We start from the raw sequence: 20,681 nt of genomic DNA on the forward strand, positions 1-20,681 counted from the left end.
ATCTCTCCAGCCCCCAGTCTCTTAAATAGTATATGCAATATCAAGCTATCCCGCCAAAGAGCAGAATATGAGGATCATGGACCAATAGCTTTAAGACCGTCCTGAGATTCAATATAAAATATATACATCAGACAGGGTGGCACATACCTTTCATCCCAGCACTTCAGAGGCGGAGGGAAGCAGATCTCTGTGAGTTGGAGGCCAGATACATAGCAAGTTCCAGACCAGCCGGGGCTATATAACGAAACCTTGTCTCAATAAATAAATTATATAAACAAACACATTATGTATAAAGAGCTTCCATAAATTTCATTAGTCTTCCAAGAACTCTAATCTCCAAATCTCCAAGAACTGCTGCTGGACACTCAGCAGATGCTAGGGACAAATATGTTAAGACATAGTAAGCTCCATATTTAATATTCTGCAAATTTTGAGTTTCATAAGTGGGAAGCAGAAATGAATACAATTACTCTAATAGGCAACTTGGGGGGAAGCGCTACTGACTAATCGGTTCCCCCAAATCATGCCAAAGATAACAGAAAATGGGTTAGCTGTACACAAACAAAATTACATTATTTCCAATAATGACGACACACAGTGAAATGAAAACTGTTTAATCACACAAACACAGGATCAAAAGGCCTCTGAAGCATTACACAGTGCGAACACCCCGGTACAGGGCTATTAACTCGGTGGTACTGTAAAGTTACACAAGGACACACGGACACACTTCCCTCTCATTAGTAAGCTGCCATTCTTCTCAATGTATCACCCCCCATTTGCTACTATACTGGCCACTACCCGACTGGGGTGCCAGGAACTACTTGTTTCTGCACGCCAGCAGAGCATCTCACACCACCTACTCAAGTGCATGCAGAAAGAATTGCCATACAGCAAGCCCACGCACGGCGAGGGAGTTCTATGAGGATAGAGCGTGCTATCAAAATCTACAGGCACTTCTCAAAGCATCTGGAGACAATGCTTCCTAATCAAGGGCCTGGTGTCAAGGAAAGGACAGGCATGTGGGCAAAGGACGTACAGCAAGCAACACAGGCCCTGCTAAGCAGGCAAAGAGAACTGCACACATTTCCAGAACACAGGGAGTCTCGATACAGACCTCAGAGTACAGTCAGTCCACCAAGACTACTAGCTTATCCCATCTTCTTCAAGGCAGTAAGTTTGTAAGAATTGCTCCCCAGGAGTCTTCACAACAAACTGAGGTAGAAAGGGGTGGGTGTGTATGTTGGTTTTAGAGGTTGAGAAAAATGGCAGCTCACAACTTCCAGACTAGGCTAGAAACTGCTGGGGTATAATCTTTCTTCACCCAAGAGGTACCAATTCACAACAAGCTACAGACAGTCTTGTTCAGACACTGATTGAAACTTCTACTATGCCAAGTGCTGAGAAGACCAAGAACATTGCATTTTCTATTGTTGTCTTAATGGGGTGGGTGGTGTTCTTACAGAAAGGGACTGAAGACTATGGAGGAAACAAATGGGCATGACGAGGGAAGACTGACCTCAATTCCTCAGTGCTCAGGCAAATAACCGTGACCTAGTCACCAACCCATCATTCACACCAAGGAAGCCAATGACGGACGGCTCTGACCTCCCAGCCTTCCCTCCTGACTGAGCTCATGGCCCTCTGCAAAGACAGCATTGCTCGGGACTGGCTGAAGAAGGACTGTATATAAGTACAATGCAGGTCTCACCACCCAGAGTGACCGGGGGTCTCTGGCATAAAGGCAGTGTCCAAACCCAGCTACCTTCAAACTAGGAGAGCATAAGAGCAACAATAAAGGGGGAGGGGGATATGACTACACACATCCAAGTACTTGCTGTTTAAAAATACCAAACGCCTTCGGGTAACAAATGAAATGCTCAGCTTGGCCCTCAAGGTCACAACACAAGGCTGATCCTCAGGAACACATTGCCCAACTCTAAAACCACTGAAGGGACTGTCCTGGCAGCACGGCTTGCCCTTTGAGCTTATCTGACTTCACTTGAAGAAATGGGGAGTTCTCCTGGCCGTGGTGCACTCCTAAAAGGGACTGGAGGGCCTATGCAAACACAGACAAGCAGGGAAAGCAGCCCCGTGGATGTGAGAAAGGTCTCTGTAACACGGGTCATTCAAAAGCCTACTGAGGATGGGGGGGGGGGCCGCACGCCTTTAGGCTGAGCACTCAGAAGGCAGAGACAGGCACTTCTCTGTGAGTTTAAGGACAGCCTGGTCTACAAAGCAAGTTCTAAGTCAACCAAGGGCTACACAACGAGACCCCGTCTCTTCAAAAAAAAAAAAAAAAAGCTACTGAGGGAAGATAGAAATAATTTATAGTAAGTTTCTTTACCAATAATGGCATGACTTGGGATTGCACATTTATTACATCAAAAGATCTCAAAATGCCTAGAAGACATTCTCCCACAGGAGGGAGAGCTGGCAGCTCCCCTAAAGGAAGCACATAACTGCAGACAACCAAGTGCTGTCGACAGGAAGAACATCTCCAAACAGACAGGAAACTACTCCCAAGCTAGGGCTAGGGAGTCACTTTAACCATGGGTCTCAGATACTCAGTTCCAGTTCAGCCTAAGAGGGCTCACTAGTTCCTCCTCTCATAAGCTTCACTGCAGCTATCTACTCATAAATCTAAGGAATCTGGTGATAGAACCTCACCATTCCCTATGGCAGTGCAAAACTCCACCCTTCTGTAAACATTGTACACTTGACTTTTGGCACAGAGGACAGCTTCCGGGTTTATCTTTTTAGTGCAGATTCTAAACAGCTAATTCTTTATCTAAAGATTTTTTAGCAAAGGGTAGCATCAATCTAGATATTATACATATACATGAATAGTTGGAGGCATCAGAAAATAGTCTTTAGGCTTCCGCAACAATTTAGGCTAAAAGGAAAAACAACAGTCACAGTATCTAAAGCCACGTTAGGTAAGTTCACAGAACATCATAGGAATAGAACCAAACAAACAAAAACACTGCCAGACAGCTATGCCGAAAAGTGTCTTCCTGTCTAACGAGAACCAAACGGGTAACATTAGGGGACTGGGAACATTCACCAATTTCACAATCGTGACTTTTCAAGGGAACCATTACATTGAACTGACATACAAATGTTACAAGCAATTCTGGCTTTCAGAATAAATTCTTCCAAACCATACAAAGTATCACATCTAAATATACATAAATAATGAATATATATATATATATCTCACACAATCATAAATGCTTGGCAGTAAAATGTGCTATTACACAATTCTGTGGCAGTTAGGAGGCTGGGCTGGCTGCTCTGATCCACCAGTAGCAGCCCTCACTGGGAAATCTAGGGCATCCTAGAGGGGCCAGGGAGGCAGTACCGCCTGTGTGAAAGCGTGGTCTCAACTTCTAGTCTGACAAAGTAGTAAATACAGAAGCATACCAACAACCACGAAGTCCTGGGTAAGGAATATAGTCACAGTGAGGAGACTGTTCTAACAACCTATCATCTCTGCTCTGCACTTCCTGTCAAAAATAGCATGATCACAAATACTAATTTAAATGACAACCCAAGTAAGAAATTTAGCCAGCACATGCCTATAACCCCAGCACTCGAGAGGCAAAAGCAGGAAGATCACTGCAAGGTTGGGGCCAGCCTGAGATATAGGGTGAGGCCCGGGCCAGTCATAGCTAAACAGCAAGACCCTGCCCCAAAAGAGGAGCATCAGAATGGAGTAAAATGACTTCCTTTAACACATTCTATTTTGAATACAGTGCTTAGAATTGAAAATCTTAAAGACCCAATTCCACTCAGGAGGAGATCAAAGTCCTGCCTAGGAAATGACTGGAGTCCAGGGTTGGATACATCATAGCCTGTTCTGAAGCAGGGGTTGTGACTGATGACATCTGTGATCACCTTTACGCTCCTGTTCCTGTCACCACCATGGAGATGTGGATAAAGATGTCTGTTATTATCAGTCTCTCAAAGAGCCTGCACATCAAGGCAAACAGGAGTTACAGGATTGTTAATACTGGCAGAAGCTCTGGACTAGCAAGGACTTGGCCACCAAGGAAAGGAAAATCCTACTAAGTTTGCTCCACCTAGTGAAATTATCAACTGGGAAGAATGTCAGGATCCGGCTAGGAAAGCGCTCCTTTGCCAACTGGTGGTCTGAATGAGAATGGCCTCCACAGGCTGTTTGGTTTTCAGTCCCCAGTTGGAGGAACTATTTGGGAAGGCCTTGTTGGGAGAGGTGTGCCACAGGCGAAGGCTTTGAGGTTTCAAAAGTCTGTGCCATTCTCAGGGTTCTCCTCTGCCTCCTACTTGCAGATGAAGCTGTGAAGCTCTCAGATGCTGCTGCCATCATGAACTAACCCTCTGAAACCATAAACCCAATAAATGCTTTCTTCTATACTTTGCCTTGGAGTGTTCTATCACAGCGACTGAAGAGTAGCCAAGACACCAGTTGGTACCAGGAAGTGGGCCACTGCTGTGAAAGACCTGACCGCGTGGCTTTTTGGAGGAATGTGGAAGACTGGGACTTTGGACTAAGAAAATGGTTAAAGCCTGGAAGACAGTAGTGTAAAAGCTATGTGGTCTGTGGAAGCTGAGATCAAGAGGCTTCAGCGGATAGCCATTATTAGCAACTGGGACAGACTATTCTTGGGATGTTTTGGCAAAGAATGTGGCTGCCTTCTTCTGCCCTTGTCCTAAGAATCTGTCTAAGCTTAAAGTGAAAAGTAATAGACTAATTTCTTTGACAGAGACTTCCAAATAGCCGAATTAAGTTAAGCTTCCAAACTGTGAAGGGAAAAGGCCCAAGGAAGTTCCAGCTCCTAAAATGCAACAACCAAGTACAATTGCTGCAAGTGTGAGTCAAGGCGGCCAGGCTCCTTCTTACAGGCAGCAGAACCTGGCAGTGTCCTCTGCTTTAGACTCCTGGGTACATGAGTAGGGGCTGTGGAACCTTCCTCCACAGTTCAGACCACTGAGGCCACCCAGGGAGGAGCCCGTCAATGTAGAGGTATCAGAGCCATGATTATCTGCCAAGGAGATTATCTGCACACAAGAAAGGGAAGCAGAGAAAGTATGTTGCAGTCAGCAAAGCAAGAAGGGTGGTGGCTTTCTCTACGCTCTTTGACACCAGACACGAAGGTACAGGATTTGGAATTTGCTCTGCTGGGTTTCAGTCTTGCTTTGGTCCATAATTCCTCACTATTCCAGGAATACAACTCTTCAGAATAGTGATGTACATTCTGGGCCATTGTGTATTATACGAATATAATTTGCTTTTGATTGTGGTTTCACAAGACTCTGACTTGACTTTTAAATTATGTCAAAACTAAAAGACTATGAGGATTTTTGAAGTTGGGCTAAATGCATTTTGCATCATAAGATGGCCAAAGCCTATGGAGGCTAGGGAGTGGAATGTGGCAGTTTACATGAGAATGGCCACCATAGGCCATTGAATACTTGGCCCCCAGTTAGTGGAACTGTTTGGGAAGAATTACAAGGTGTAGCCTTGTTGGAGGAAGTATGGCACTGTGGGGCAAATTGTGGGGTTTCCCAGGGTTCTTTCTCTGCCTACTTGCAGACCAAGATGTGAGCTCAGCTGTTCTGCCATCATGGACTCTAACCCTCTCAAAAGGCAAGCCCAATTAAATGCTTTTTTATATTTTGCTTTGGTCATGGTTTTTGTCACAGCAGCTGAAGAGTAACTACAACAACTAACCCAATGGGCATTTGGTGGGGTCAGGTCTACTAGTAGAGCAGGGGGGCAGACAGGAACTTAAGGTCAATGCAAGAATGTACACATGCTAACATATCTCCCTTTAGTAGTAATTACAGAAGCCCCAATGGGCCTGGTCCAGCAGGGCCATCATGGGATTAGATACCATGTATCTTCCCATTTCTAAGAGCAGGAGCCATAGGCAAGGCTGAGACAGCAGAGTTCAATAGTTCTAGAGACTTGGTCTTTAAAATGATTTACTTATATTGCTGGGGAAACACCAAGACACAGACAGACTCAGTAGACACAGATAAGTATAAGGGCTTCAGTCTGAAGAACTTCAGTTTGTATACTGGTATTATACTAAATTGATGTGGTCTAAAATGACTAAGCAGAATTAAAGATCAATTTGTTTCCCTCCTTTTCACAGATGCTACACTGTCTCTTCTCTCCACTTGTTCAAACCCTACCATAGGCCATTGCCTCAGAGTGTGAACAACTCTAGAGACTGAGTACAAAAATATCTGGCCAGCTTCCAGGAGACAAACACAAAGTGCTGACTACAAAATCTGTACCTTCTCTTTGAGAAGGCTGTGCAGAGATGTACACTCCTGTTATTCATTTGATCTAAAACTGAGAGATTTCAGCTGGGCATAGTAGGACAGCCTGTAAGCATAGCACGTAGATAGAAACGAAGGGGGAATCAGGAGCTGAAGGTCGTCCTTGGCTACACAATGAGTAACTAATCAATTTGTTTCTTCAGTGTTGGCCCTAGTATTTTTCTAATAATTACCTTAGATTTTGATGCCCCAAGAACATTACATAACAGCAGGGTAGAGAAACAAGTCAACTAATGTTATGCTCTTGCAATAATTTGCCAAGTGAATAAAAAAATGCATTGTTATGTTTCTATTGATATTATTCCCTCTCAGATTTGAGATTTAGGAGAACACAGTGATGTACCTATCTTGTCATGTTAATGAAACCCTCAAACTGACCTTCTGAAATTCCATATATGCTATGTTTATATTTATATTGTTAATATAAACAAACACATACAATGGGTCACACATAAAAAATGCTCAATACTGATGCTTTGAAAAACAAGGTCTCACTATATGGCTCAGACTGGCATCAAAATTGGCGATCTTTTGCTCCTACCTCTAAGAATACTGATTTTTAAGCAATGACCTGGTCCTAGTATTTCTCTGCAAATGATTCAGCTATGCTATAAACACTTTAATAACCAACTGAATCTCTTTCTTACAAGCAGGACATAGAGCCCCAGCCTTCTTTAGTCTTCTGGCACAGGGGAAACAAGTTGTCAGATGGCCTGTCCGCCCATGAATAATGTTCCCATCCCGAGGCCTTTTTTCACATAAGCTGCACGGCTTCAAGATATTTTGACAATCTTCCAGAGTCTCGGTATCCGTTTTCTGCTCGGAAAGGATATCTGCTTGCTCTCTCGTGCTTGAGATGGTCTCTTGGCTTTCAGAACTATGAGCCAAATCCAAAAATTCCACTGAGTTACAAGGGGCAAACTTGGTATTTTCTTCCTTTAAATATACATCTTTAGGCCTAACAACTGGAGCTGAAATGGTTCTCCGACAATCGGGGACATCAATTCCTTCATTCTCTTTCTTTTCAGGTATGGCAGTAATATTAGATGTGGAGAGAGAATGAGTTAATTTAGAACAATCTGAATACCAATCCTTCCGCAAGGCCCAGCAACGAAAACAGTACCTCTTGCTTGGAGAATTAAACTTCTTGCACTCCGTACACTGCCACTCATCCTACAAGAGGTTAAGTGAAGCCAATCAAAACAGTGATAAAAAAGATGCTAAGAAAATGGGTTCACTGACCCCCTCCCAGTAACACCAAAAAAAACAGGAAGATAGGCCAAAATCCAATTCTCATTTCACTAAGTATTTCTTTAGACATCCCATATCAGTGATCCAACCTGAGACCTGAACAAATTCTATACTCACAGGAAAGAGGATCTTTCCAAGGTTTGGTGGTTTTTTGTTTGTTTGTTTGTTATTCGGTTTTTTCGAGACAGGGTTTCTCTATGTCATTTTGGTGCCTGTCCTGGATCTCACACTGTAGATCAGGCTGGCCTCAAACTCACAGAGATCCTCCTGCCTCTACCTTCAGAGTGTTGGGATTAAGGCGTGTGTCACCACTGCCCAGCAAATCTTTGCAAGTTTTACACTGATAATGCCACAACTCTTTTCAGATCTAAATTTGGTATAGTTATCTTTTTAAAAAGTTCATTATTTTGGACTAGCCAGGTTGGATGACATTTATATTTCTTTTACTTGCCTTCTTTCAGGTCACTTTTCCATTCACAATTTATTCCTTGTCTGACCAGTGGCTAAAAAATAAAACTTACAGCCGGGCGGTGGTGGCGCACGCCTTTAATCCCAGCACTCGGGAGGCAGAGCCAGGTGGATCTCTGTGAGTTCGAGGCCAGCCTGGACTACCAAGTGAGTCCCAGGAAAGGCGCAAAGCTACACAGAGAAACCCTGTCTCGAAAAACCAAAAAAAAAATAAAAAATAAAAAATAAAACTTACAAAGGGCTGGAAAGATGGCTCAGTGATTAAGAACACTGGTTGTTTTTCCAGGAGTCAGTTTTGGCTCCTGGTACCTACACGGCAGCTCACAATTCCCTGTAATGTTAGTTCCATGGGATCCAACACCCTCTTTTGGCCTCCAAGAACAACAGACACACAAGTGGTACACAGACATACACAGAAAATAAAAATAAATCTTAAAAAAGTCAGGTGTAGTGGTGCACACCTTTAATCCCAGCACTTGAAAGGCAGAGATAGGAAGATCTATGAGTTCTAGGACACCCGGGGCTGTAGAGAGAAACCCAGTCTCAAAAAACTAACAAAACAAACAAACATCAAAAGAGCTGGAGAGATGGCTCACCAGTTAGGAGCACTTGCTATTATTGCAAAAGACCTGAGTTCAGTTCCCAGCACCTAGTAGGGCAACTCAAAACTGTAACTTCAACTTGAAGGGATCAGGATAAAAAGCCTTCTTCTGGCCTTATGAGGGTACTGAAACACATGTGAGCAAAATAAACACATGCAAAATTTTAAAAGTAAAAATAAAAACTGGGGCTGAAGAAATGTCTCAGCAGTTAAGAACATTTGTTCAGTCAAGCGTGGTAATACATGCCTTTTATCCCAGCACTTGGGAGGCAGAGGCAGGCTGATCTCTGTGAGTTCAAGGCCAGCCTGGTCTACAGAACTAGTTCTAGGACAGCCAAAGCTGTTACACAGAGAAACCCTGTCTTGAAAAACAAAACAAAATACACTTGTTCTTCAAGAGGACAGGGCTTAAGTCCCAGTACCCACATGGTGGTTAGCAACTATCTGTAACTCCAGTTCCAAGGGAACCAATGCCCTCTTCTGACTTCCAGAGGTACTAAGCACTCATGTGGTATACATATATACAGAAAGACAAAACACATACATATATAAAATAAAAATTAATAAACCGAGTAAATAAATCTAAAAAAAAAAAAAAAAAAAAACCCTTACCAATGAGAAAACCAAAAAAAAGGAGACTTGAAAATGATTTTCCTCAACCTCTCACTGTTCCAGGGTCATAAGTAGCTAATGGCATGCCTAAATCACACCTTGGAAAAATGATGTCCTTATCCTTGAATGCCAAGCAATTTTCCTTCTACTTTTCTCTATTAGAAGACCTACAGCTCAATGAATTTTAAATGCCTTGCTTAATTCAAAGGCAGCTATCTGGAATGAGCCAGGAGTATGTGAATGATTGCCTGGTTCTGACAGAATCAATGATCTGACACAGGCAGACTAGACTTCTTTCAGGATGTGGTAGTCTAATGGATACCCCCTCATAAGTCTCTGGCATTTTAATATTTAGTTCCCAGTTGGTGAACTATTGGGAAGAATTAGGAGCTGTGGCCTGTGGTGATCTGAGTAAGAACGGCCCTCATAGGCTCATAGATCGGAAGGCTTGGTCACCAGGGAGTGGCGCTATTTGAAAGAGTTAGGCGGTGTGGCCTTGTTGGAGGAAGTGTGTCACTGGAGGTGGGCTTTGAGGCGTCAAGAGCCCATGTCATGACCAGTGGCTCTCTCTCTCCTGCTGCTGCCTGCATTATCCAGATGAAGAACTCTCAATTCCTTCTCTAGCACCATGTCAGAGCATGCTGCCATGCTCCTTGCTGTGACCAGAATGGACTAAACCTCTGAAATGGTAAGCAAGCCTCAATTAAATGCTTTTTTCTGGGGTTGGGAATTTAGCTCAGTGGTAGAGCGCTTGCCTAGCAAGTGCAAGGCCCTGGGTTCAGTCCTCAGCTGGGGGGGGGGGGGGGGGGGGCTGGATGCTTTTTTCTAAATCAGAATTGCCATGGTCATGGTGTCTCTTCACAGCAATAGAACACTAAGACATGGCCTTATTGGAAGAGGTGTAACTGGGAGGCAACCTGAGGTTTCCAAAGTCTCCAAGCCTCCTCAGCTCTCTACTTTGCAATTTATGATGTGAGCAATCAACTGTTCATACCGCCTTATCTTCGTTCTGCAATCTAACCTTTTGGAACTTTAGGAGTGATTAAATACTGTCTTTGTAAGTTGCCCGGGTCATGGTGTTTTTTTTTTCAGAGCAATGGAAAAGTAACTGATACACAACACAAAGGCCAAGCACTGCAAATGCAGAGGTCACAACTCAACTGCCTAGAATGAGAGGCAAGAGGCATAGAACATTTGTTAAACTACAACACTCACCAGTTTAGGACCCTTCAATCTTGCCTGAAATGCTATATAAATACTCAAAAGACCGTCATAATAATTTGGAATTCATAATCAATAGTATGCTAGAGTTTAATTGCCATTGCTTTTTTATAGTACATAAAATAGCAGGGCTTATTGAGTCCAATGGCATCTTTGATTTGATGAAATATCATCTATTTGCTTAATAGCTTTTCTGTGCCCAAGTGCCACAGAAGTCTGATTAAGATGAGAACATTTATCTCAGCTATTTGTATTATGGTCAAGAACACTTACTAGACCAATTATGTTCCACTTTATCACTTATCTTTGCAAAGAGAGATGATTTTGCAAAGAATTACCATAATAGTCAACAGCAGTAGGGACAAAGGGTGAGAATCAACACCAGGGACAAACTAAAGTTCTATCTCCAAGCAGCAAAATATGAAATGCCCTTTTTATTCAACTCCTAGCAAGTTTCCACAGTAAGCTAAAGCGGAAACTTGATTTAAAAAAAAAAAAAAACTCAAAGTATAAATTTAAGCTGATTTAACTTGTCACTTGGCAACAAACTTGTCCTATTACCTATAAGCTTAATAATCAACTCTTTAGTAACCCTCCATTAATATTAACTGTGTGGAAATTAAGCTAGTTTTCATTTGCATATTTTTGTTTGTTTGTCAAGACAGTTTATCTGTGTAGCCTTGGCTGTCCTGGATCTCACTCTGCAGACCAGGCTGGCCTAGATCTCAGAGATCCTCCTGCTTCTGCCTCCTGAGTACACTGCACCCCCAGCAGCAGATTCATTTACATCTTTTTAACAGATACTGATAAAATTGCTTTTCTAACTCATTCATTTACATCTTTTTAACAGATGTTGATAAAATTGCTTTTCTAACTCAAAGACTTTACAAAACGTATAGAACTGTCCTTAGGATGAGAAAGGTGTTCAAATGAGGGAAAGCAATGGAGGACTACTCTGGGTGTGTGTCGGGAGCTGGGGGGCTCCGTGTGGGTTTGTGCCATGGCGTATTTGTGGAGATCAGGGGTAACTTCAGGTTGTTGTTCCCCTTCCACCTTGAGACAAGGTCCCTGTCATTAGCTACTGCATATGCCAGGCTAGTTGGCATGTAAGCTTCCAGGAATTCTCCTCTCCTCCTTGTTGCCACAAGAGCACTTGGATTACAGACTACTTGGATTACAGGCACGCACTACTAAGCCTGCCTTTCAAGGGTTCTGAATAAAGTCCTCATGCTTTCACAGCAAGTGATTTACCCACAGAACCATCTCCCCATGCCACCTCCTGTTTTGTTCTGTTTTTTTTGTTTTTTGTTTTTTGTTTTTTTTGTTTTTGTTTTTTAATACAGGGTTTCTCTGTGTATCCCTGACTGTCCTGGAACTCCCTCTGTAGATCAGGCTGACCTCAAACTCAGAGATCCACCAGCCTCTGCCTCCTGAGTGCTGGGAATTACAGGTGTACAACACCACCACCCAGTTGTCTAGAGTTTTGATAGTGGGAACAGAGGTATTTGACTTTCCCAAGGTAGGGAAATATTAGATCAAATCGTTGTTTTATAGCCTGGTGGTGGTAGCACATGCTTTAATCCCAGCACTCAGGAGGCAGAGGCAGGCAGATCTCTGTCAGTTCAAGGCCAGCCTGGTCTACAGAGCAAGATCCAGGAAAGGCGCAAAGCTACACAGAGAAACCCTATCTCAAAAAACAACAACAAAAAAAAAAAAACTTAAGAAGCTGAAATGTAAAGAACCCAACACATTTTACAAGTAGTAAAAGTAGACAGAAAAAGTAAAAAGTGACAGTCTTCAATGCATGGGAACTACGATTCAGCTAAAAATTGGCCACAGCCAAACAGTTTTTACCTCAGAGGTTAGTTCCACATCAGTATCCTCACTCAAGGACTTAGGGTCCTCAAGATCATCATCTTTTCCCACTCCAATCATCTGTGAAGGTAAACAGACCACATTAGAAATGCTAACCACAAAGCAAAAGTGATGAACAGCTTCAATACAAAACTCACTCTGTCCCATATCACTACCACTTAAAAAGGATATAACATAAATGTAAGACCGAAACCTTGATCCTGTTGACATATGGTTGACAATTTAGTAACATTAATGATGGAAAAGCAGCCAGAGGGTTACCAAATATCTTCTATTTTCAAAAAGAGGTGTCCAAATTTACAACTTCAAAGAAAACAAATGCCAGCAATGTAACACAGCACCTACTGGCTGGGGTGGTGGTGTATACCTTTAATTCCAGCACTCAGGAAGCAGAGGTAGGTGGATCTGTGCAAGTTCTGGAACAGCCAGGTCTACAAGGCAAAACTATAATTTTGTCTCAAATGTTCAAGTATTTTAAGACCTGTTCTACTTTATATAAAAATTTCCAAACTGTCCTTCCAATGTTGTCTATAACTGGTTTAGAGAGTCTAACATATTTATAGCAAAAACCCCAAGTTCCTATGAAAAACTTTATGAATAAGATGGCCCGATTTAACCAGGCATTTGTTTTTGTTGTTGCATTTATCTACTGCTACATTTACTCAGTATTTTTTTTCCTTTCATTTTTTGTTCACTTAGTGTACAAAGTAACGGGTCTGGTCTATTTTCACACACGTCATCAGCAGGTATTACTGAGACCTGTCTATGTGCTAAGCACTAGCTCTGCTGCCCAACTCTGCTGAGCGCTGAGCTGCTGCTGTAACAGTGTGTGTTCATACCACAGCACTGACAGTCCACTTCCTTCAAGTTTTTCAAGACAGGGTTTCTCTGTGTAGCACTGGCCAGCCTGGAACAAGCTCTGTAGACCAGGCTGGCCTCAAACTCAAAGAGATTCACCTGCCTCTGCCTCCCAGTGCTGGGATTAAAGGCATATACCACTACCCTCAGCTCTGACTCCTTTTATTTTATGACTTTATTTTTAATTATGTGTGTGCATACAGGTTTATGCATGTGAATACAGTGCCCAAGGAGGCCAGAAGGGAGCATTAGGTCCCCTGGAGCTGGAGTGAGAAGCAGTGAGTCACCAGACATGGGTGCTAGAAGTGAACTCATCATGTCCTCTGGAGAGCAGCAGGAAGGGCTCTGAAGCACTGAGCTATCTCTCTAGCCCCCATCCCCAGATGGGGATGAAAATCAAACTCACTGTAAATATGTTTTAAACAATAGCTTTTTCCAGTTTAGTTATAAAGTGGTAACAAAACTACCAAGGTTCTTAAAACATAAGGACATTTCTCTGTAACAGAAACTGCTGAGGCCATTTACAGCTTTGCATAAGTTTCTAGAAGAAATACTCTAAGATGCAGAGGAGGAAAGGGGCAGCATGTCCCTAAAGCAACAAGAGCTTCTCCACGAATCCTGGCTCAGTTCCAAGGCAGCCTTGTCTAACTTAATCTAAATCTGAAAACTAGAACAGAGAAATATTCAACACCTAAACAGACAGTTCTAAGAACGCAGTTCCATTCGGAGGGAAAATGTTCACACATACCTTTTTGTCACTTGCTTTCCCCACTTCACTTGCTTGCTCAGAATTAGCAGCTTCAACTTTTATTCCAACACCTAGTTGCTCTGACACTGACTCATTTAAAAACCACAAATCGTCCGTAGTGTCTGAAACAATGGCAGTACCTACATCCTAATAGAGAAAAACAAGTTTTGTAATCAGTGACTTATGAGAGATGCTGAACCAACTTAATCTTCTTCACATGCCATCCAGAGAACACCATGACTTTCCTCACAGACATGTCTTCATTCAGCAGGTCACCTTCTAAGGCTACAAAATGGGTAGATATACAGGTACCTGACCAGGAATTTTTAACACTAAATGAGGTACAATCTACAAAAAATGGTACAAAAATAGCGTAAAAGAACTTACCAGTAGCTCTACTAAACACAATGCATTCAACAGTCATCTCCACACAAGAATTTAGGAAAGTTCTATGCTTTCTGACATATTCCTTCCTAATTTAATGATCAGTAACTGCTTTCCAGAAAAAATATTGATGGCAGTCCCACTCTCTGAACATGATACTCTTGAAATTTGTGTTTCTTTTTGAAAAACAATTTCATTATGTAGTCCTGGTGAGCCTAGAATTCATGCTATAGCTCAGACTGGCCTCAAACTCAATGTTCTCCTGCCCCCAACCTCTTCAGTGCTCAGACTGTACACATGCACCACCACACACAACTACTTTCTGAAGCTTTAAACACCCAACATATGCAAACTTAACTTTTACATTCACCTACAGACATCTGTTAAGGATTTTTTTTTTCCCTTATTTTATGTCCATAGGTGTTTTGCTGCATGCAATGCAGAGGCCAGAAAAAGGGATCCTCTGGAACTAGAGCTGTAACAAGATGTGATCAACCATGTGGATGCTGAGAACTGAACCCACATCCTCTTCAAGAACATCTTAACCTCTGAACCATCTTTCCAGCCCATTATCCATATGACATTTTCTAGAACTTTGTGTTCTGCTACTGTTCTATGACCTTTTTTAAAGAACACTCACTAAATGCATATTATGTACTAGATACTATTCTAGGTACTCAGTAAGTGAACAATGCAAAAGGCCTGGTCTTACATTTCAATGAGAGTAAACAATAATTACAAACATAAAACTTAACAGTGTTTCTATAAAGTGGCAAGTACAATTGAGAATATCAACTAAGATCAAAGCAAGACAACAAACAAGAAATGATGAAAAGGAATGCTAGTGGGACAATAAACTAACGCAGTCATACACACACACACACACACACCCCAGTAACAACAAAACGAATGGAGTCACTATGGAAACCCGTGTCAAAGTTTCACATACAATTTTTCCACTCCAGTATACACGCAGAGGACTCTAAGCCTATCACAGATAACTTGCACATCCATGTTTATTGCTGTACTTCTCACACTGGCTAAGAAGCGGAACAAACAGATGAATGGATAAAGCTATGGTACCTAGAGACAATAGAATCTTACTTAGACATAAGGAAAAATGACACTTTCAGGAAAACGGATGACCCAGATAGCATTTTGTTAAATAAAATAACCCAGGCTCAGAAAGACATACAATGAATGTTGCCTGCCATATGCAAGTTCTAGATGTTAATTGGGGGAGGGAGGCCTCATGAAACTATCAAGGACAAAAAGAGATATTAAGGATTGGAAGAAAGTCATGGACTACATGTGACATGAAAGCAAAAGAGACACTACTAAAGGGGAGAACGGGCCACCAGGTGGAGGACACAGGGAGGGAGTGGGGATGGAGAACCATTAAGAATAAAATATGAACCAGGCATAGTGGCAGTGCACACCTTTAATCCCAGCGTTTGGGGGTCAGAGGCAGGCGGATCTCTGAGTTAGAGGCTAGCATGGTCTACAGAATGAGTTCCAGGACAACCAAAGCTGCATAGTGAGACCCTGTCTCAAAAAAACAAAATGAAACAGATATATGAACCCTCTAAATCAATTGAGCAAAGCTCATATCAACTCCCAAGGATGGAAGGAGCAAGCACAGGGCTTACACAGGTTGCACCAGGTCCTCTGTGTACATATTATAGCTTTCGGTTTAGTATTTTTATGGGACTCCTATGTGTGTGAACAAGTGGGTCGTCTCTAATTCTTGTGTCTTCTCTTGGGAGTTTTGCTGTGGTAGTATTTTGTTTGTGCTTTAACAAATAAAACTTGCCTTAAGATCAGATGGTGGAATTAGTCATTAGTTAATCATAGAGGTCTGGAGGTCTGTATAGACAGGAGACAGGAAGTGATATGGCTGGGCAGAAAGAGGAATGTAAGGTGGGCGGACACAGGAGCTCAGCTTTTTCTCGGTAGGAGGATTCGGAGAGGTAAGAGGTGACTGTGGCTGGCTGCTCCTTTACTTCTCTGATCTTTCAGCATTTACCCTGATATCTGACTCCTGGTTTTTATTATTAAGACCACTTAGAATTCGCACTACAGGGGCTGGAGAGATGGCTCAGTGGTCAAGAGTACTGACTGCTCTTTCAGAGGACTTGGGTTCAATTCCCAGTGTCCACGTGGCAGCTCAAAACTATGTGTAACTTCAGTTCCAGGGGACCTGAGACCCTCATGAAGATATACAAGCAGGCAAAACACCAATGCGGATAAAATAAAAATAGAAAGAAAAAAAACTTTAGCTGGGCGGTGGCGGCGCACGTCCTTAATCCCAGCACTGTGAGGCAGAGACAGGCAGATGGATCTCTGTGAGTTCGAGGCCAGCCAGGCCAGCCTGGTCTACAGCGTGAGATCCAGGACAAGCATCAAAACACAGAGAAACCTTGTCTCAAAAAAACAAACAAAAAAACAAAACAAAAAAGATTCACACTACACTTTTCTTTCTGTTGGTTTGCCCTGTCCAACTTCAATATGACAATTTTTATCTTATATTTTATTTTGTTAAAACAATATAAATAAAATTGCTAATTACTTATGCCATCACTGTCTTAAAAGTTGATTCACGGCCGGGTGATGGTGGCGCACCCCTTTAATCCCAACCCTCAGGAGGCAGAGGCAGGCAGGTCTCTGTGAATTCAAGGCCAGCCTGGGCTACAGAGTGAGTTCCAGGAAAGGTGCCAAAGTTACAGAGAAACCCTGTCTCAAAATACAAAAACAAACAAACAAAAAAAGGTGATTCACGTTATGAATGTCCAGCTTATTTGTTTACTCACTTTTGTTATTAGTAAAAGCATTTTTTACTCAATAAAATGATATATAGAAATGCCATAATGAAACCCATTACTTTATATACTAACTTTTAAAACTTAAGGAAGACTTAAGAAAAAAAGGTAAAGGAATAGGGTGGCTGTAGAGGAGGGACTTTTGAGGGTGGGTTTTATAGGGTTATTGCTCAGAAGTGCACATCTACAAAATAAGAAATGGATCCCTCTGGAATTATGCAACATAGTAACCTTGGAACCAGTGATAATGACCTCCAAAAAGAAACCACCTTCAAGTCAAGTTCTAAATCATGAGAAGGAAATAAAAAGATTTGGGAGAGAAACATTTCACAAAGCAGAAAACAAATTTAAGTTTGCCTGAGGGAGGCAGGAACGCTGAATTTCAAGGATTACACAGTCTTGTGTGTCTAGAAGGCAGGCAGTGAACAATGAAGACTGATGAAGATAAGCTACAGCTATGGTAAGATGTGGGAGTCCACAGAGGCTCTAGTGAGAATTTACTCAGGGTCAGATAATCTGAGCTTGCTTTACCCAGCAGGGCTGCATAATGGGATGATTTGACCAAGGGTGTGGTTACCGGGTGTTTGGAAGCTAGCTACACTAGGCTGTACGGTGTGCTTTGATCTTGCAAAGGGAGGTCCTTTGCCTTTCCCCTTGGTATATTATAAAAAGCCCTTTTCAATAAAGGACAATGCTGTGGAGTATTGATCCAGGCCCTCCCAAAGCTATACTGTGTTTGTCTTTCTAGGTCTCTCTTTCTACCTACTATTTCTTAATTCCTCTCTCCTTCACCTAAGAACCCTTCAAAGGGTGGGAGCTGGACCCCCACAGTAAGGAGTCTAGATTTTATTCTACTTGTTTTCTGATCCCACAGAAGAATTATAAACATGGCAATAATGCAAGTTATTCATTAAAAAATGTACTCTTGCTAAGAGCTCAGGAGGCAAAGACCGGCAGAGCTCTTGTGAGATCAGACTGGTCTACATTGTTAAGTTCCAGGGCACACAGTCAGGGCTATGTAGAGACCCTGTCTCATAAAAACCAAAAACAAAAAATGTACTCTTGGGGAGAAATTCATCAATATACTTTCCTAGATGAGAAGAACCCTATAATACCAACTTATCAGATAAGATGTACCCACTGGTGCAATAATGGTCTGCTACGGGAGTAACCAACTATCTCTATTGCTACAACAACACACCATGAAAAAAAAGCTAGAGAGGAAAGGGTTTAATTGGCTTATGCTTCCACATTGCTGTTTCTCGCTGAAGCAGATAAGAACTCAAACAGGGCAGGATCCTAGAGGCAGGAGCTGATGCAGAGGCCATGGAGGGGTACTGCTTACTGGCTTGCTTCACCTGGCTTGCTCAGCCTGCTTTCTTATAGAACCCAGGACTACCAGCCAGGAATGGCCCCACACACAAGGAAGCTGGGCCCTCGCACACTGATAAATGATTGAAAAAATGCCTTACAGCTGGATCTCATGGAGGCATTTCCTCAACTGAGGCGACTTCCTCTCTCATGACTCTAGCTTGTGTCAAGCTGACCCACAAAACCAGCCAGTCCACCAACCACTTCCTGATTACATATGAGGACCACTCCACAGGGAGGATTCAGGCCTGGAGTACCAGGTTCAGTTCCCAATACCCACATGAAGTTGACAACTGTTGAAACTCTAGTTCCAGGAGATCTAATCCACCCTCCTCCCAGTACACACACACAGTACACACACACACACACACACACACACACACACACACACACACACACACACACACACACGTTTTCAAAAATCAAAAATATTAAAACCAAGAAAAGAGCTGTGGTGTGACACTGCCCCACGACCTACATGAAGAACAGTAATGGCTTAATTGGGTTATGACAGTTAAAGCCGTAAAAACAAAACAGGCTAGCTTCTGACGTGTTTTGGACAAAGTCCTGACAACCTGAATGTATAGGACAGAGAAGAAGTCAGTATCTCCTGTAGCTTGACTAAACTATATCGATTTCATGTTCAAGATCAGATTTTATTAGAGTGTCCACCACTTATGTACAGCGTTCACTGTGGGATTTGGAAAAGTCTGTAGAGATCTGGGCATCCTATTCATACAGATAAAACAAAGCAGTAAGAATGCAATACAGTCACAGTAAGCAAGACCCACACAGCAGCTTCCCTCAGACTGGACTCTTACCTGATTGGTCTGTAAGTCAGTTGAGCCATTACTTCTAGGTATAGAGTTGTTTCTCAAGTTCCCTAAGAACCACCATGGCAGGCCAGCGACATCCCACTCCTCAAAGTCAAGGTCCAGCCTAGATGTCTCATCTTGAGTTAAATGTTCTATTAAGTCTTCATCTACAGAAATCAAATGAAAGTAACTGTAGGTGACAAAGAACCACCAAGATTTTCTCAGAACACTGAACAATCTTTGTAAAAATAAGTAAAAAGAAACTCCTCTTCTCAGTAAGAAGGAAACAAATACCATACTCGCATGGCTCACATCTCCCATTTAGGTTCCATTAGCAAGCAGTAATATGATGAGAAGATCACTTCAGGACAAGAAACTCTAGAAGTATCTGAATGTACTGTTCTAAAAGGATTTCAAAAATTGCCATTTTCTGAAATTTTAAACATTTCTAACACTGTAATAAACAATGATAATGACTTTAGAGCCGAGCATGTTGGCACACACCTGCCTCTAATCCCATCATATAGCAAGTTCCAGGTTAGCCAGGGCTACATCGTGATATCTGGTCTCAAAAACAAATAAAAACACATAATAATAATGATGATGACTTACTGTAATACATGTTTTGAAAATGGCTCAGTCAGTGTATTACAAATGTTAATAATGCAGTAGCCAAACCCAAGATCAAAGCTGGGGGGTACAGATCCTAATGGGGAGTCACAAGGTTCAAGTCTTCCTGGGGCCACATATTTGAGATATTTATCAGTAATGTGTATATTTTATTAGGTAATAACTATCAACAGAGAACTCCAAACTGCCCAAATAAACATGTATTTGTCTTTCTGGATCAAGGGCTCCTAGAAGGACCACAGATGACAAGGCCCCACAGTTTTAAAGACTTAGACAGTTCTAAGTTCACTTTTGTTGCCATCTGTCATCTTTGCTAGCTCTTTAGTACTTGACCCTTCCCCTACTTTCTCACTGTCTTCTCTCTCTTTCCAATGTATTGGACCTGGAGATGGCAATCACAGAAGCATAAACGTGCCCAGGCTCATGTGATTCAAAGATTTCCGAAATAACTGGTCCCTGCCAGAGCACAACTAATGACATCCCTTTATTATCACAGGCCTATTTGTGGCCAGAGAAACTTAAATTACATTTTCATCCATTCATTACTGTAATGATCAGAAACTAATTCCCAAGACAGAATCACTAGTTATCCTCAAATATTCAAGCTCTACAATTTACTATGAAAGGAATATGAATAATTCTTTCCACAGGTAAAAATGTTTTCTACCTATAGATCTTCCTGGAAATTCTGAAAC

At 42.1% G+C, this 20,681-nt stretch overlaps 1 protein-coding gene across 5 annotated transcripts in view; it reads right to left on the reverse strand.

Moving 5' to 3' along the window:
• Positions 1-598: 598 nt before the first annotated feature.
• Positions 599-20,681, reverse strand: part of Mdm4 (MDM4 regulator of p53) — a 41,895-nt gene continuing 21,812 nt past the window's right edge. For 4 of the 5 annotated variants that reach the window (XM_006993234.4, XM_006993235.4, XM_015986718.3 and 1 more), the window contains exons 8-11: positions 19,363-19,523; positions 13,968-14,114; positions 12,341-12,421; positions 599-7,506 (exon numbers count right to left, since the gene is read on the reverse strand). In XM_006993234.4, coding sequence (XP_006993296.1) covers positions 6,937-7,506; positions 12,341-12,421; positions 13,968-14,114; positions 19,363-19,523 — 959 coding nt within the window. In that variant the 3' untranslated portion in view covers positions 599-6,936. The remainder of the gene's footprint in view (positions 7,507-12,340; positions 12,422-13,967; positions 14,115-19,362; positions 19,524-20,681) is intronic. The other variant, XR_013043250.1, reaches the window with a different exon arrangement.

This window comes from Peromyscus maniculatus, chromosome 11 (assembly GCF_049852395.1).
Source record: "Peromyscus maniculatus bairdii isolate BWxNUB_F1_BW_parent chromosome 11, HU_Pman_BW_mat_3.1, whole genome shotgun sequence".
Lineage (NCBI taxonomy): Eukaryota > Metazoa > Chordata > Mammalia > Rodentia > Cricetidae > Peromyscus > Peromyscus maniculatus.